This window comes from Myotis nattereri (genome assembly GCF_964212035.1).
Source record: "Myotis nattereri genome assembly, chromosome: 8".
NCBI classification, from domain to species: Eukaryota; Metazoa; Chordata; class Mammalia; order Chiroptera; family Vespertilionidae; genus Myotis; species Myotis nattereri.
This window is the reverse complement of record NC_138083.1, coordinates 89,775,928-89,793,518: the sequence shown is the minus strand read 5'-3', so window position 1 is coordinate 89,793,518 and position 17,591 is coordinate 89,775,928. Positions and strand designations below refer to the sequence as shown.

Here is a 17,591-nt window from a genome sequence, read left to right as displayed (position 1 = left end):
TATAGTGCGATGTCACACCCACCATAGGGACATCGATAGGCAGCATACAGCACAGTTCCTTACCTTTCTTTTCATGGGACCTTTTTCATGTGGAAAACACAAACACAACAACAATGGAAAACCCAGATAACCCCAAAAAAGTTCCCAAGAGAAAATAATTACACCATCACACAAAGTCTTCAGAATATTATATTTCATAAAAGACAATGATAAAAAAGTACAAACATTTCCATGAGCAGCAAAAAAAAAAAAAAAAAAAGAATACAAGAAATGACTAGCATTTAATTCAGTGCATTTTATGTAAAAGCCTTTCGGATCTTAATAAATAAGTGAATCTTAAGTACACTTTCTCTTTCTGATAAACACCACTATGGCCATTTTAGTTCTCTCAACTGGCAAACTTGCAAATACAAGGCAATAAATCTTGAGTGCTAATGTGAAAAAAAGATACATAGAGAAATATAAGGAAGACAAGCAAACACCAAATAAAACAACACAAACTCTGCTTTCTCTCATATGTAGCCTGCAAAAAGAGGGAGACTATTGTATTGATTTTTCCATTTTGTTTTAAAGTGGATATTAATCTCTTGGCTGGAAAAGAAGTATAAGCTAGTTTCTAATACATAATTTTGTATTTACATAATATTGTAAGTAAGGTTTTCTTACTGAACACCTTTTCACAAAATACTAACAAAAATTTAATATTTTAAAAAATATTCGTTTAACCTTAATTTTTGGCAAAATTTAAATGACTATCTTCATGATGACTTTGATATAATGTTACAGCAAATGTGAACACTTTTTCTTTTTCTACAAATAGACCCATTAGCCCAGCCAGTGTGGCTCAGTGGTTTGGTTGAGCATCGACCTATGAATCAGGAGGTCACAGTTCAATTATCGGTCAGAGCATATGCCATGTTGCAGGCTGGATCCCCAGTAGGGGGCGTGCAGGAGGCAGCTGATCAATGATCCTCTCACATCATTGATGTTTCTCTCCCTCTTCCTTCCTCTCTCTGAAATCAATAAAAATATACCTTAAGAAAATAGGCCCATTAATCACTGTTACTTTCTCTAATTGAAGGCACTATATAACTTTCCCAGTTGTGCCAGAGGGACTTAAAATAACTCTTATGTCCACATATGTATGCTTCTTGATTTTGAGATTAAGAAATACAATGATTAAGTTATCAGAGGGCATCTTCATTTTAGAAAGGCTTACACTTGCCTGACTTGATTTGTTTAGAAATGAAGTGCTTTTTCCGTAGACATACCTAGCATCCCCCCTGACAGAGTAGGTAAGAACACATGTTCACTAATACATCCACCAAACAAAAAGATTTACAATATATTTGTTAGTCTTGTGGAATAGATTTATTTTCCGATAATAAAGATTAATTGGGCAAAACTCTGTCACTTTTATTGAAACATATAAATGATTTACAGGCAAAATCAATTTTAAGTCTGCAGTGAAAAAGCACTGTAAAAACAAACAAAAGACAAAAAGCAAACTAGTAAGATGTTTTTCACAGAACGACATGCCATATTCAAAACTGAAAAAAGCAAAATATTCATGGCCCACAGCTAAAACAAAAATTACTATTAGACTTAATCCAAAAAAATAAGGCAGATACTAGGACTGAGTTCTCTTGAAATTATAAAATGTATATCAAAATAAAATGATTCCCAAATTTGGGCAGCTCCACATTAAAAAAATATATGATTTCCTAATAAGACTCTGAAACAGTCCTAATTACCCCAACTAAAATATTTTTAATTATTTTATGGATTAATTATGTTCCTATGCCCCAATTATCTTGTTAGTGATCAACAAATGGTAACTTCCTAATTTACTTTCTTCCATTTCATTGAATTAAACAACTACATTGACTACAAGAGACAGCAAATGAACAGATAGACAAATTAAGAATACATTTACTTTCAGCAGTTTGATTATTCACTATTTTCAGTACAAGCAAAAAAAAAAATTAGAGACAAATATTTTGGAAATATTTCTAAGAAAAAAATGTGGGAAAACTCTGTTTTGTATCATAACAGAGAGCTATCTGTTTTCTAAAAGTACAAGAAATTCACTTATTTTGTGATTTGGTTAGTGATCATTTGTGTTACCAATATTGCCATAGAAAACGCAAACTTTCAAAAGTTAAACTTACAACCTGAGATAAATACCATATTTCTATTTTAGGTGAACAATCTATGAGTCAACTGTTATCCACACATCTCTCAAATACAGATTTCTATTGTTTGTCATCGTTGTTAAAGATTCACTGTATAGATAAACAATTTTTTTGTTTTAAATTTGTGAAACTACCTTAAGATATTTAACGAATCTTTGGTTAACAATAATTGATAATTTTCAAAGTAAAAATACTGTTTGGTTTTGCCATAAAAACTTCATCCAAACTTAAGATAAAGTAATATACTTAATGTCAGGTAATAAGACCTGTTTTCTGAGATGTGCCTTATAACACCAACATATTTAGATAGCCGATTATGTGTTAGAATATAGTTCTATTAAATTATGCTTTCAGTGAGGAAATTTTAATAATGAACACCAGAGATGTAATTTCTTAAAAGTAAAAAAAAAAAAAAATACAGTTTGAATGAAATTGGGCAAGATTAAAAAGGATCCCTTCCAAACTTGAATTCTATGAGTCTGAGAATTAAACTTAAAATTTATTTTCTACCTACTAAGCATTTATCTTCATAAAAATATAACATTTCATTTCTTATCTAATAGTATAATTCATTTGTATATTATAGGTACTATTGGGTTTTCCATATAACACATTCTTTTAAAAATTTGTTTTGATTTTTTTTAAACTAAAAAAATTTTTGGCTCCTCTGAACTGGAAATAATAGAAGTGCTATTCGCTATGAACCAAAACAAACAAACAAAAAAGTGTACAAACACACACACATTGGGAACACTTTTTGAGGCACAAAATCCCTGACACTTAACACCGGAGGTACATGGAAAGCATTTAACATGAGGAGGTCCTGGATCTCATGTCACACCATAACTTTTAAGATTTTTTCTTGGCATTAGTCATGCAATATGCATAAACATTACGGTTGTGATTTAGCAAAATCTGATGAGACTGCAAGCAAGGAAAAAAACAGCCAATCCTGGCAGGAAGAAGAGCGGCTTAAGCCATTTCTTCTACCCTCAGGGCCCTAGGAAAGCTGACTTCTCCCCACACAGAGGCTGAAGGTCTAAAGCTCAAAACTAGTATAACAGCTTACTGTAGTCACTGGCTGTCAGTTATTGACAGTGCCTTCATGTCACACAGGGTTAGCCTTTGTTCAGTCTCATAAATGTACACTGTTTGTTCCATGCAAATAAAAAATGTTTATAAAAGCCCGATCAAGGCATAAGCCATTACATGCAAAACTGCAACGCACCGTATTGTTCAACAATTTCAACACATCAGTGTACATCCCCTATGTACAAAATAGGTCTCCGCAGAAATAAAGCATTCTCTTGAGTTAAATTATAGATTTCCATATAAAAATGTCTTTTTTTGCAGGGCGCTCTTAACCCCCAGTCTTGGCGATGGCACCTGGTCTCTGGAGCGCTCGCTGGGGTTGGGGGGGGGGTCTCGGGATGGGAGGAAGGAGGCTGCTGTAGGCAACCCCGCACGGTGGTCACTGAGACGGCCGGCTCCGCTGCGTAACGGGCCGGGACACGTCCGTCCACTCGCCTCCCTCAAGAGCGCACCCTGGGTTTATGGTCAGCGCCGCAGTCTAGGTTGCCATGACAGTGACTTCTTCAATAGTCCTGGACTGGAGCCAACTCCGGCGTGAGGTTCACGGAGATGTTCGTGTACAGCCTGTCCACCAGGACGGCGGGCACGTAGATTAGGTTGTTCAGCCCGTCGATGTACTGGCGCTCCTTCGAATACCTCAGCAGCTTGTATCTAGGGTGTTGGGGAGAAAAAAGGAAAAGTAACAGACACATGTCCAAAAGAATGAAAACCGACGGGGAACATGCTCAAGGTCATCCTTACGAATGAAAGCACTTAATGCTCTAGACCCGTGGTGGGCAAACTGCGGCTCGCGAGCCACAGGCGGTTCTTCGGCCCCTTCAGTGTGGCTCTTCCTAAGCCTTAGGAGTGCCCTAATGAAGTGAATAGCAATGTACCTACCTATCTAGTTTAAGTTTAAAAAATTCGGCTCTCAAAAGAAATTTCAATCGTCGTACTGTTGATATTTGGCTCTGTGGACTAATGAGTTTGCCGACCCCTGCTCTATACAATTGCTGGTTCTCAAACGTAATGAAGCACCTCTCTGCACCATCGTTCTCAGTGAGCATTAGTACGAGGCTTAAAATGCCACCTGAAAAAGTGACTGCACCTTATGACCTAGACACCCACAAGGGGAAAATTGTGTTGTGTTTTTGGCTAAGAAAATCCCTTTTTAGTATAACTAGTTAACTGGGCTCTTTAATAGAACATAAATATACGTGTGTGTGCGGATATATGTCTCTCTCTTCAAAACAAGCACAAAAATGCTTTACTTCTACATAAAAAATGACATCGACAGAAAACGCCCTTGGGGAGGTTCTTTGGGTGCAACGTGTATTTTAAAGCTTTCACACATTGAATAATTCTGGAACGTGGTCTCTGAAGATGATATTCAACTTACCGTCCTAAAAACTGGACTTCCCCCCGATGATGGTGAGGAATGGATTTGTATTTTCCCACGTCTCCCTCGGGCCTCGTTACATTATACCCAGCATGGTGAACCCTGCAACACCACACAGGCAAATGAAACAGAGAGAGCATCTGGCACAAACACTGCTGATCTGAGTTCCATTTAAAATGCAAAAGAACGCTCGAGTGGGGTGCTGTCCATGATTTCAGAAGGCCCTCTTGCTCGGGGGTTGGGGGGGGGGGGGCGGGGACGGACACAAAGCAGATTTAGGAATCTCAAAACTTCTCCATCCCAAAGCATCCTTTCTTGGGAATGCAAAGTACAAGTTATCTATACGAAGAACAGTGAGAGGAACTCTGCTACTAAACTGTGCGTACAGCCACGTACCTGTTCCAAAGGTCATCGTCTTCTCCTCCCCACCCCCAGAAGGCGTTAGGAAAGCCGTTGATCTTCCTAAACTGCGCCACGGTCAGTCCACTTACACCACCAAAGAACTCTTTATACGGAAGACTAAAAACAAAGCAGAGCAGAGCATCCTAAAAATAAAACCAGGACAGGGCGCCGCATGAAATCAAGCCTTCAGTCTTCGGTGTGCCTTGTGAAACAGACCGCTGCTTCCCAAATGAATGATGATGTTGCTTAAATCATATTCTGGGAAACAGAAAGTAGCCCCAGATACAAAACACTTCTACATTCTAGTGAAACACACACACCTGAATGTGTTTGTTATGGAAAACACGTGTGGGAATTGACATTCGGTATTTAGAATTGTTACTTTATAATACTCAAAACCCAGTGTTCAAAAATTATTTTTACAGCAAAGTGAACTTAATTAAATCCACCAATAGCTGTTGATGGGAGGTTAGATGTTGCTAAGCTAGTAAAATTTTCTAAATTAATAAAATGTAACTCTAAATGCATTATTTATTATATAGACCAGGACACATGTATATTCGTAAAGACAAGTCTAGTATTTAATTTTAAGATGACAAGCTGCCTATACCTATAATATATCTGTTTGGATTACAGCCCCAAATACTCATTAATATTTACAAACACATTTATTTTTAATGCACTAATATTTAGAGAAATTACTTTGTATTAAGATATAACTGACACATAACATGGCATTACTTTTGGGTGTTTAACAGGTGTATGTATATATTGTGAAATAATTATCAAAATAAGTCTAGTTAACATCACCATAGATAGATAGAAAATTCTTTCTTTTCTTGTGATGAGGATCTACTTACTCTCTTAGGAACTTTCAGATCCTCAATAGAGTATTGTTAACTCTAGTCCCCATGCTGTCCGCTACATCCCCAAACTGATTCATCTCAGAACTGGAGCTTGGACCTTTGACCCCTTTCACCCACTTCACCGCCCACCCCACCCCCCACCTACCCCCCACCCTCCCGCAACCTCTAGCAACCACCATTCTGTTCCCTGTATCTATGAATTCGGTTTCTTTAGATTCCACATATAAGTGAAGTTAGACAGTACTTGTCTTTCTCTGACAAATGGCTATATTCTTAAACTTGGATTTTCCTTTCCTTACCTTTCCCTAACTCACAGTGCAAGGGCTTGGTCTAACTAAGTTATTCATTTACATGGAGACTGGATTTCTGAGGCTGAGGTAGCACCCCTAGACGTGTGGGCCTGAATCATCATTCTGGCCCCAAATGTGCGACTGGGCGCACATGCTGGAGCCATAAAAGGGCCGGGCAGGAAGCACACCGTGCCTGGCCTCTGAAAACCAAGCTGAAGGCAATCTGGCCGGAACCACAGCACAGAGGCCTCAGAGAAAGGGAGAAAGACTTCACTCTTTTGTTGAAGAAACCCTTGCCCCGTTCCCCGTGGGGAGCAGTGCTGTCTGCTGGCTGGGACGGTGGAGCGGGCAGCAGAGAAAGCAAGCGTGGCTCTAGTGTGGGCCAAAGGCACCCCAGACAGCGACAGCAACAAGTACCCTGAAGACAACCAGGGCGTCCCAGGTGACCTCAGGGGGCTCACACGTGGGAGTTAGGATTCTCGTAAGAACACTGGGCGGGGTTCAAGAGGCTCAATAAGCACGTAGGGCACATGTGTCTCCCGCACCAGTTGGATCATCCTCGCCCAGGCGAGTGGTCTGGGAGAATCCTGAGATCCGTGGGTAGGTTAGGGGTGTGTATGTGTGTGTGTGTAGGTGTGTTTATTGACATGTCTGAATTGGCAAGCACTTTAATTCCATTTGTTGTTCTGCTTAAGTGGAAACAGCCAACTGGACTATACCCAGAATGGGTAAAGACTAGATGAAATGAAGGCACAATAGACTGAAGAATAAAAAACGGAAGTTCAACAAGCGAAAGTCCAGTTGGGTTTATCTTACACCATCCACAGGGGGAGACACCAACTGAGGCCTTAGCTCTCTGGCCGGAGCCCTCCGAGTGTGGGCATCCTGCTGGGCACAGGGGCTGCCTCCGGCTGCATCCAGGGCTGAAGGCCGCGCTACCTGCCAGTCCCCGACCGGCCTCCACCTCCCTGAGCTGGCATTCCCGCTTCTACCCAATCTTCCAAGATGCCCACCACCCTAGGATTAATCTAAACCAGGGGTGGGCAAACTTTTTGACTCGAGGGCCACAGTGGGTTCTTAAACTGGACCGGAGGCCGGAACAAAAGCATGGATGGAGTGTTTGTGTGAACTAATATAAATTCAAAGTAAACATCATTACATAAAAGGGTACGGTCTTTTTTTTTTTTTAGTTTTATTCATTTCAAACGGCCGGATCCGACCCGCGGGCCGTAGTTTGCCCACGGCTGGCCTAGGAGGTAGATATGAATATTGTATTCATGAGAAATTAGTATTTTCAAGTAAAAAGAGATCATTCAGAATTCTTAGTGCCTATGACCTGTATGAAATTCTCCAGTGAAAACCAATCACACTGGATCCAATCTGACTCTAGCAGGCTGACCCAAATGGTTCCAGAAGTGCTGAGCACCAGATCCGGAACCTGAATGACCCTCCCAGGTAACGCCTGACTTGGAGTTGAGACTCTGTGGTGTTAGGGAAAGGCTGTCTTATCATTACAACCAGCGAAACGAGCAAAAGCCATTCTTTTCCTGTTTCAGTGCCGTTTCTCCTGGTCGGGTCACTGCCTCTCCCCAGCGATGGCGAACCTCTGACACCCATCTCAGAGGTGACACGCGAACTCATTTTTTTGGTTGGTTTTTCTTTGTTAAATGGCATTGAAATATGTAAAATAAATACCAAAAATAGAAGTCTTTGTTTTACTATGGTTGCAAAGATCAAAAAATTTCTGTATGTGGCACGGCCCCAGAGTTAAGTTAGGGCTTTTCAGAATGCGGTCACGCCGAGCCCAGAAGGTTCGCCGTCACCGCGCTACGCTGTCGTCGGGCAGCGGGCACGCCTGTCGTACAGGGACCGCCTCCCCTGCCCCGGTGGTTTTCTCTCCTCTCCACTTCCGCGAGCCAATGGAAATCGTGGGGTGTCCTTCCCAGAGCAGACTGGCATGCTTTAACGTCAATGTAAGCTGCCGTCACACATCCCACTGAATGGGAGAACGTGTTCACCAATGATACATCTGCTAAGGGCTTAACATCCAAAATTTCTAAAGAATTCATATAACTCAACACCAAACACACACACACAATCCAATTAAAGAACGGGCAAAGGACCTGAATAGGCACTTCTCCAAAGAGGACATACAGAAAGGCCAAGAGACATATGAAAAGATGCTAATCATCAAAAAATGTAAGTGAAAACCACAATGAGCTATCACCTCACACCTGTCAGAATGGCTGCCATCAATAAATCAACAAACGCTGGAGAGGATGTGGAGACGAGGGGACCCTCGTGCACTGCTGGTGGGAATGCAGACTGGTGCAGCCACTGTGGAGAACAGTATGGAGTTTCCTCAAAAAATTAAAAATGGAACTCCCATTTGACCCACTTCTGGGTTTACATTCGAAGAAACCCAAAACACTAATTCCAAAGAATATATTCACACCTATGTTCTTTGCAGCATTATTGACAAATGCTAAGATATGGAAACAACCCAAGTGTCCAAAACATACAGTGAATAAAAAAGTTGCGGTCCATATACACAACAAAACATCCCTCAGCCACAGAAAAGCACAAACTCTCACAATCTGCGACAGCGTGGATGGGCCTAGAAGGCATTAAGCTAAGAGACATCAGTCAGTCAGAGCAAGACAACCACGGCGTGACTTCCCTTACCTGTGGAATCTAAGCAACAATCTAAACAGACAGATAAAACAGAAGCAAAGTCACAGATCCAGAGAACAGGCCGATGGTGGCCAGAGTGGAGGGGGATCCGCAGGACTGGGTGAGAAAGGTGAAGGGACTGAGAAGTACAAACTGGTAGTTACAAACAGTTGTGGGATGTACAGTGCAGCACAGGGAAGACGGCCCATAATATTGCAGTAACTATGTAAGGTGCCAGGTGGGGATGGAAATACCAGGGGGACCACTTAGTAAAGTAGCTGATTGTCTAACTACGACGCTGTACACCTGACACTAATAGAATACAGAATAATGTTGACCGTAAACTGTAATTGAAAAAAATATAAAAGTTACTGTCACAGCTCCATTGACTGTCTGCATTTCAAGGCATTTCCGGTTTTTTAATTATTAAAAGCTGAGGATCCACAGCTTAGAAAGAAGAGAGGACGCTCCCTGTGCTGAACGTCCCTGGAGAAGGGGTCGCAGACGGAGGCAGCTGGGGTTCTCACCCCCACGGCAGGCCCAGCGTGGCGACCACACGGCGGCCCCATGGATGCGCCCTGTTCCTCCAGTGAACGGGGAAGCCCACGTGCAGAGCACAGGTAACGGCCCATCCCTGTAGCTCAGTGTGAAAACCAGAGGATACACCCATACTTGCTCGGCCAGGGAAGCCGGCTCCGGCCCCCTCCCCACCGACGTCCGCAGGAGGGAGAAGCTGACGGACACGCGACTCTAAGCCGGGCTCCCTGTGCGGACGGACGGGCTGGGCTCGGCACAGTCCCAGAGGCGGACATGTATGACGACAGTGTGCCGGGGACGGGATTCTGCAGGAACGCCACCGGCATCCGGAGACGGCCCGGTACTTACATGTACATGTATTTGTCCAGCTTCGCCGCAAAATGCCGAGGCATCTCCCCGCAGCCGTAGTAGTTGCGGTCGTTTTCGGGCAGGTGGTCCACGTCGTGGAAGATCACGCAGTCCCACGCGCGGTCCCGCGTGGCCTCCCGGAAGCCCACGTTGAAGAGCATGGCGCGGTTGAAGGGCTGCGAGCCGGTCTGCACGGGGAGAGACACGGGAAGGCCACACGGGCGGGTCGCCTGGCTTTCCTCCCCAGTTTCCTAACGCGGTGCCTCATGGCCAGATAACGAACACAGGGGAATCAGCAGCTACAACAGTACACACTCCAGGTTTCCAACACCCACTGAAACGTACGGGCGTTATTTCATGCTCTGGTAAATCACAAGACCATGTCATTATCTAGCCCACTGGGTGAGCAGCATTCACAGGATGACAGCATCCCTGCTGCCGCTGCACGTCAAATACCAGGATGTAGATTACTTAGGAGTTTCTGTTGCTCACATCTGTTCTTTTCTTAGATGTCTTCTATTCCCCCCAGAATCTCCATTTTTTATGTTTTACGCTCCCTTTTGTTCGATCGATTTTGTCTCCACAGGTTAACCAGGTAACTGCGGGCGGGGGGTGGGGGTGGGGGGGGGGGAAGGAGTGCTGCACGGAGGCGCTGAAAAGCCGAGGGCAACGGCCGCCTCTGTGTGTGAGGCTGGGGCAAACCAGTCACCTCCAATACACACACCGCACATACACCACGCGTGTGCGTGAGCAAACCCCTACACTGAACCAAAGCTGCACCCGCTCTCGGCTGCTGTGTGCTACACGCCCAGGCTCAGCCAGGGGCGAGGCCCTCGCACAGGACAAACCCGGCAGCACTGTTCCCTGGTCTCCACTGTTCACGCCGCACACCCCACTCCCCAGCAGATAATGTCGCTTCGAAAGCCATGTCGCCCACACCCAGCCACTGCTCACTCCTCCCACCGCAGCCACGTCAGCACCCTTCCTACCTGGACAACTGCGCGGCTTCCTAACTGTTCTCCTTTAGCAGGGGTCCTCAAACTTTTTAAACAGGGGGCCAGTTCACTGTCCCTGAGACCGTTGGAGGGCCAGACTATAGTTTAAAAAAACTATGAACAAATTCCTATGCACACTGCACATACTTATTTTGAAGTAAAAAAACAAAACGGGAACAAACACAATATTTGTATTTGCATGTGACCCGCGGGCCGTCGTTTGAGGACCCCTGTCCTTTAGCCTGGTCCCCTCCGTCTATACTCTGCACAGTCAGCACATTAGAGCGACAGTAGGATCATGCATTCCTCTCCTCGAAACCCTCAGAGTCTCCCCGTCGCGTGTGGAATAGTCCAGGTCCTCCCTGGGCAGGTTAAGTGCTTCATTCCCTGCTTCTCACCCCCTCTCTGGTTTCCTCCCTGACATTCCCTCCCACTCATCCCTCCAGCAGACCGACCCTGTCGCCCAGGCACTCCGCCCGTCTCCTGCCACTGCCCATCCCCCGCCACTGCCCATCCCCCAACATCAGCACAGCTCCTTGCTTTACACCACTCAGGGCTGCTCCTACCTCACCTCCACCGAGAGGCCTTCCCTGAATGCTCGGCTGAGGCGGGTGCCAGCGGTCCACCTGACGCCTGACTTCCAGGCACGTGTCCAGACCTCCCCACTATTCCATCGCTTGTCCTTGTGGTTCAATACCTTTTACCAAGTGTTTTCTTTCATCCTCATGTTGGAGGTTGGAAAGGAGAAGGGTGAATGTGTGTGCAATCTTCCACATTTAATGAGGAGCTCTGGGCTTCCATGTTAGCGCTTCTGGGCACCGGCCCAGCGGGAAAATTACTCCTGTTTCACATGTGGTAACGATGCTGCGTGCTGTCAAGTACACCAGCCTGAATTAACATCGATCGAGGCTGAGGTTCCGACCGAAGAGCTTTGTGAACTATGGATTTCGGTGGCTTTGCAAGGATGCCTTTGTCGTGCATGTGAAATGACTTAGTGATGCTGGGCTCTGGGGAGAATGCGCCTTCCGAAATGCAGAAGCAGACACTCACCTCCCAACACACTGTGGAGACTGAACTGTGGAAAGGAAGCTGGCAGCTGGGAAAGCTGACCTGGAAGCGCACAACTATGGCTATCGTGGAAGTAGCTAAATTTTTTACTTGTGATCCAGTTTTAGAAAATCAATTTTCATAGGAGAGATTGTTACTTAAAACTGTGCCTATGCACAATGCATTATATGATCATCAGCTGCACAGGGAACAAGCTTTCAGGGGGATGTGCATACAGAGACGCAAACATTCTGTTAAAAACCAAGGACTTCCAGAGAAATAAATAGAGGCAAGAGGCTAAGAGCAAGAAATTTAAAAAGAAAAAAAAAAGAGTAAATGATTTCCTAGAATCAACCACACAGGAGCTGGCAGAACACACTCTATGACAATCTGAGGAATAGAGTGTGAGTACTGTCTGCCTCCAAAAACCAGCATCTAATCACGTAAAACAGGTCACTTCCTGTCTACTGATATATAAGGAAATACATTTTTAGTCAGGCTTAGTGTGAGTAAAAGAGAAATGGAAAAATTGGGATAAAATGAGTTCATCAATGTCAAAACCAGAAGTATCCAAATGATATGTATTTGACACACAAACAGAATGTACAGTTTTCACAATGCTGTGTAGAAATTAGAGGTGAAATTCAGCAGGCGCCCCAATGTTTGGGAGCCGGGGTGGGGGAATGGCCAGAAAGAAATCAAAGATGACATTTTAAGTGTAAAACTAGGTAATAACAGAAGCAGGAAGAAAGTACAAGTATGGAAAAGATCTCAAAAGGCTTTGAATAAGACAAAAGGAATCCTAGATAATAAAAGGCCAGAGGTATCACCACCAAAACGACCAAAGACCAGACCACCACGGCCCCTTGTGGGCTGGCCCCGCCCCCAAGCAAGTGGTTAGGGGCAATCAGGCAGGCAGGCAGAGTGGTTAGGGGTGATCAGGTAAGCAGACCAGCGGTTAGGGGCGATCAGGTAGGCAGACGGCCCCTCTCAGGCCAGGCCTAGGGACCCTACCAGAGGGCTCCCAGATTGTGAGAGGGTGCAGGCCGGGCTGAGGGACACCCCTGACCCAAGTGCACGAATTTTCATGCACCGGACCTCTAGTTGTGTATATAAAATACTGAGGCAAGGTAAACATTTAGAGAGAAAAATTAGCTGGTAATACAAAGAAGAGAGAAACAAATATTTAGTTTAATAGGTACGATATGAGTAAAAAATGCTAGGAGTACATCAACTGATAATTGGATTAACAAAATGTAGTGTATGTGCCACTACCAGTTCACTCCAAAATTCAATGAAATCCAAATATAAAACCAAGCATTCTAGTTACCTGGTTAGCCTGAAGCTAAATATTTTTAATCCAACCACATCTAAGAGTGCATGACGTTCTAGTAGACATGGTTACCATTTTGAAAAATATCCTCACCTGTTCGATGACATAAAAGGCAAATTCCAGCCGCTGTTTCTGGAGCATCGGAATCAGATGCAAGAAGAAAATTGGCAGGTGTTCGTGGCGATTACGGAAAGGGATGAGCACTGCCACCTTTAGAGCAAAACAGTCACACGTGAACAACAGAGCAGCAGCGCCGGAGGCAAAACTAAACACTGTTAGAGCCACACCCTTATGAGTCTTCTCACCGGGGACCTAGCAGTGAGCAAAAGCAGGCATGGCCCTTGCCTTCGCCTCCTTGACCTCGGGAACCTGGGGCGGAGTGCGTGGGCTCTGAGGGCTGTTCTAAGGCCTGTGGTCGTTATCCTAGGAGCGCCAGGAGAAGGCGTGGGAAGACTGGAAAAGCCTGGTAAGGTTAGATATGGTGATGGCAGAGACTTGGTGATAGGAAGAGTAGATTATAGAAAGCCAAAAGTGGACTGGGAGATGGTTTGGAAATCTTCGCAACAGTTGAGACAAGAGGTGTGGACAGCTTGACCTGAGAGGCGGTTGGAGAAGAGAGGTGCATGTTGTTTTGAAACATTTAAAAAGGTCGACAGACAGGATTTGTTTATGGATGAGGTGTGAGAAGTGAGGGAGAGGGGTATGTCAAGAGTAACTTCTAGCCCGGCCCGTGTGGCTCAGTGGCTGAGTGTCAACCTATGAACCAGGAGGTCATGGTTCGATTCCCAGTCAGGGCACATGCCCGGGTTGTGGGCTCGATCCCCAGTAGAGGGCGTGCAGGAGGCAACCAATCGATGATTCTCTCTCATCACTGATGTTTCTATCTGTCTCACCCTCTCTCATTCTCTCTCTGAAATCAATAAAAATATATTTTACAAAAAAGTAACTTCTAGGTTTTAAAGCAGATCATAAATAATAACCTTATGTGTTTAAATTGAATTTAAGAGAGATACCACTTAAGTATCTATTATCCTACACGTGGCTTATCTGGCCTAGAGGTATTTTTAAGCAATATAAGAGATGTGTCCTGGGATATACATGAAGTTTTATCATTACATTAACATAATATTTTTCATTTAATCAAAATGCACAATTAAATTTTGCTACATTTTATGTATTTTTTTCCAGTGGTAAGATAATATTCAGGTTAAAATAAAATTATGTTTAAAATGCTTAACAAAAAGATCATGTAAGCACAGAAAACAGAGAAATTTGTCCTTAAGTCCTCCCCCACCCAAAAAAAATAAAAAAATACACTGTATATGGAAATTAAAATGGTTTCTCAGCAGGTCAATTTTTTGTCTAATAGTAAAAAACCCATTTATTGGAACTATCAAAATCAAGACTAGAAAACACCATCTATATAAAATGTGTTAATATAACATAAGAATATGTGAATAATTATCAATCATCACAACTCAAATACTCTATTTTCTGGATCCAAACTTTGTCATACAAGCCAAGTCACCCTATAACTCAGTTTGCCCTTGAAACAGCTAAAATGTTTTCTAAACATTACTTTCTTAGCAATTTCTGAGCTAAACTGGCTTGAGCATAATTGTAAATTTTCTAATAAAATCTGAAATTAAAATAACTTTTCTATACATTATAAATTCCAAAATCGTTACATTTTCGAAGAACATAACAGTCAAACTATATCTAATCAAAATTTGTGTCGCTCTACATTCTGGACTTTTAAACACAATCTAAGTTGGCTATTATAAAAAATTATTTAAGACCATTAAATCTGGGACTTACTAGAATTTCACATCCAAATAAATTTCACTAACAAATAAGTGTAAATAACTGGGAGTGCTAGGTTTAGGACCTAATCCTACCTGTAAAATCAGGGCATAGCATTAGATACAGCCAATAAAAATAAAAAAAATAGTAACATTCATTTGTGTATATTATATTACCAGGATCATAAATGAGAGAACTTTTAAAATTCTTAAAATGGTTTTACTTAGAGCGAACAGGAGATGATTTCGTCAAATTAAAGATACCTAACCCAGAAACTCCACCACTAATTTTCCCTTCACGCTGATGGGAGAGCAGAGAACGGCTGTGACGAGGCTGATGTTTTCATGTTTACTTTGTCTTACCCCGTGTTTGCTAAGCGGTAGGAACTGAAGAGGGCCTGGGACCCTGCCAGCCCCAGCTTGGATCCCACTCCCTTTTGGCTTGCCCTTAAGGTACCTCCTGGCTTATGAATTTGAGCCACAAAACTGCCAGAGCAACCCCCATCCACATCCCTTCCTCCCCGCTCCCCCCGCCACACACACACACACACACACACACACACACACACACACACACACGGGCTACTGCTGTGTTGGGCTCTCCCTGCTGACTGGGCTCTGCCCAGTGGGCTGCAATGTCCATTACTAGTGTATCCTAGCAACCCCCAAGCCAGTACAACTCCCAGGGCAGGGCAGGGACCCTGGGTGACTCTTAGGAGAGGAAACTGCTATGAAAAGATCAAACAGAGAAAGGAACGAGACAGTGAGCGCAGGCCCCCACCACAGCCTTCTCTGAGCGCACCGGGGCGGAGACTTGTACTGAAATGAGGCAGCTGGTCCCGGTGCTGAACGAGCCACAGGCTGGCGCCGATGGGCTATAAGAGCCGATCAGGCGAGTTACAGATACGAGGGAAGAGGCTATGAACTGCTAGTAGCTCCAGAGTCCGTATCATTTCAATACAATCAGGCTGAGTGCTGAGTTAAACATATAAGAATAAACAACGGTAAAGTCACAGCTCCATAATGCAGCCATTTCTTCAAGGAGGCATTTAAAAGATCAAGAGCTGTTTCTGTCTTTGATCTTATAAGGAAACTGAGAATGTCCTCCGTGTCCCGGCAAATTCAAAGAAGCAAAACCGTTGTCTTAATAGCAAGGAAATGTCCACATTTGAATGAGACAGGTAGGAGAAATTCTGAATGGTGTGCCTAAAGCAACGTCTTTTGTTCAAATCAAGCTGAACAGAATCTTAACGTTTCCCTCGGCCCGTCCCTTCCCGCGGCTGTGGCCTGACGTTCCCGATGGTTGACCATTTATTGCCTGGGACAAGATCTCCGGGTGCTGTGGTCAGTGATCTCCAGCGCTCACAGCCTTGGTTTCGGGACGTTCCTCCTTGGCTGTGCCCTGATCTGCTGCGGAGCCCGTCCTGCGGATGCCTCTCCAGCGGCAACAGAGACATCTGGTTGGTACCCCTTGCAAACACCCTTCATCATCTCGTGCCGCTCCACACCCCTCTCGTTCAAGCACAATTACCCCGTCAGTCCCTCCCACTGAAACCACGGACCTTACTGCCTCTGTGCCTCTGGTTTTCCTCCCTGCCTGTTTTCTCCTGTCGCACCAGCAAGAGATCCATGCAGAGGCGTCCCTACCTGTTTGCGTCCTACTTTTAAACTCCCAGCAACCCAGCTGCGGTGCCCCTAGAGGACACGGCTCCACACCTGCCCCTGCGAGGCGCTAGCCTCCTGCCCCTCACCGCCCCCCCCCCCCCCCCCCCGCCCGACTCATTCAGGTCCATCGCGTCCCAGTGCCTCCAGGAGCTCCTCACGCAGGAGGCACTTGATAGGAAACGAAGCTTGAGTCCCTTCCCACACCAGAACCGGCCTGTCTGGGGACTGAGGGGTGCAGTCTCCGTTAGCACCAAACCCCGGGTGGCTCTGAGGCAGGTGGCAAGGACCCATCGAGGGGCCTGAGATGGGCAAGGGGGCCCAGGCCTCTGCGGAGATAACAGCTCCGGCAGCTGCCAGGCCCTCCAGCCTGCAGGGTTTAGACCAGGCCGCCCAGCCTCCCCCTGACCCTGCGTGGAAAGGCAGTGTCCCAGGCGCACCCTCCATCTCCGACCTCCCGGAGAAGCAGCACCCGCCTGCGCTGGGTCTGCCACTCGAGCCCGCCCCCTTCAGCTGTGCCGGGAACGGCTGAAATCCCTGGTTTTAGAGCTCAGCTCCCAGGAACTAGCCGTTCATTAATGGATCTTTTACGTGTTTTTAAAAAAGGACCTCAGCCTAAACCGGTTTGGCTCAGTGGATAGAACATCGGCCTGCGGACTGAAGGGTCCCAGGTTCGATTCCGGTCAAGGGCATGTACCTGGGTTGCGGGCACATCCCCAGTGGGAGATGTGCAGGAGGCAGCTGATCGGTGTTTCTCTCTCATTGATATTTCTAACTCTCTATCTCTCTCCCTTCCTCTCTGTAAAAAATCAATAAAATATATTTTAAAAAAAAATAAAAAAATAAAAAAATAAAAAAGGACCTCAAATGTTAAGAATCAAGTTAGTAGCAATGTTTAACATAAATCTAGCTATTCCTTCTCTCCCCGTCCCCTCAGCTCTGTTGCAAGGCTCGAATGGGACACTGCTGAA

General features: G+C 44.8%; 1 protein-coding gene across 1 annotated transcript in view; it reads right to left on the bottom strand.

The window, feature by feature from the left end:
• Positions 1-1,361: 1,361 nt before the first annotated feature.
• Positions 1,362-17,591, bottom strand: part of B4GALT6 (beta-1,4-galactosyltransferase 6) — a 55,539-nt gene continuing 39,309 nt past the window's right edge. Inside the window, exons 5-9 of the mRNA XM_081097595.1 lie at positions 13,250-13,366; positions 9,782-9,969; positions 5,062-5,184; positions 4,666-4,767; positions 1,362-3,938 (exon numbers count right to left, since the gene is read on the bottom strand). Coding sequence (XP_080953721.1) covers positions 3,791-3,938; positions 4,666-4,767; positions 5,062-5,184; positions 9,782-9,969; positions 13,250-13,366 — 678 coding nt within the window. The 3' untranslated portion in view covers positions 1,362-3,790. The remainder of the gene's footprint in view (positions 3,939-4,665; positions 4,768-5,061; positions 5,185-9,781; positions 9,970-13,249; positions 13,367-17,591) is intronic.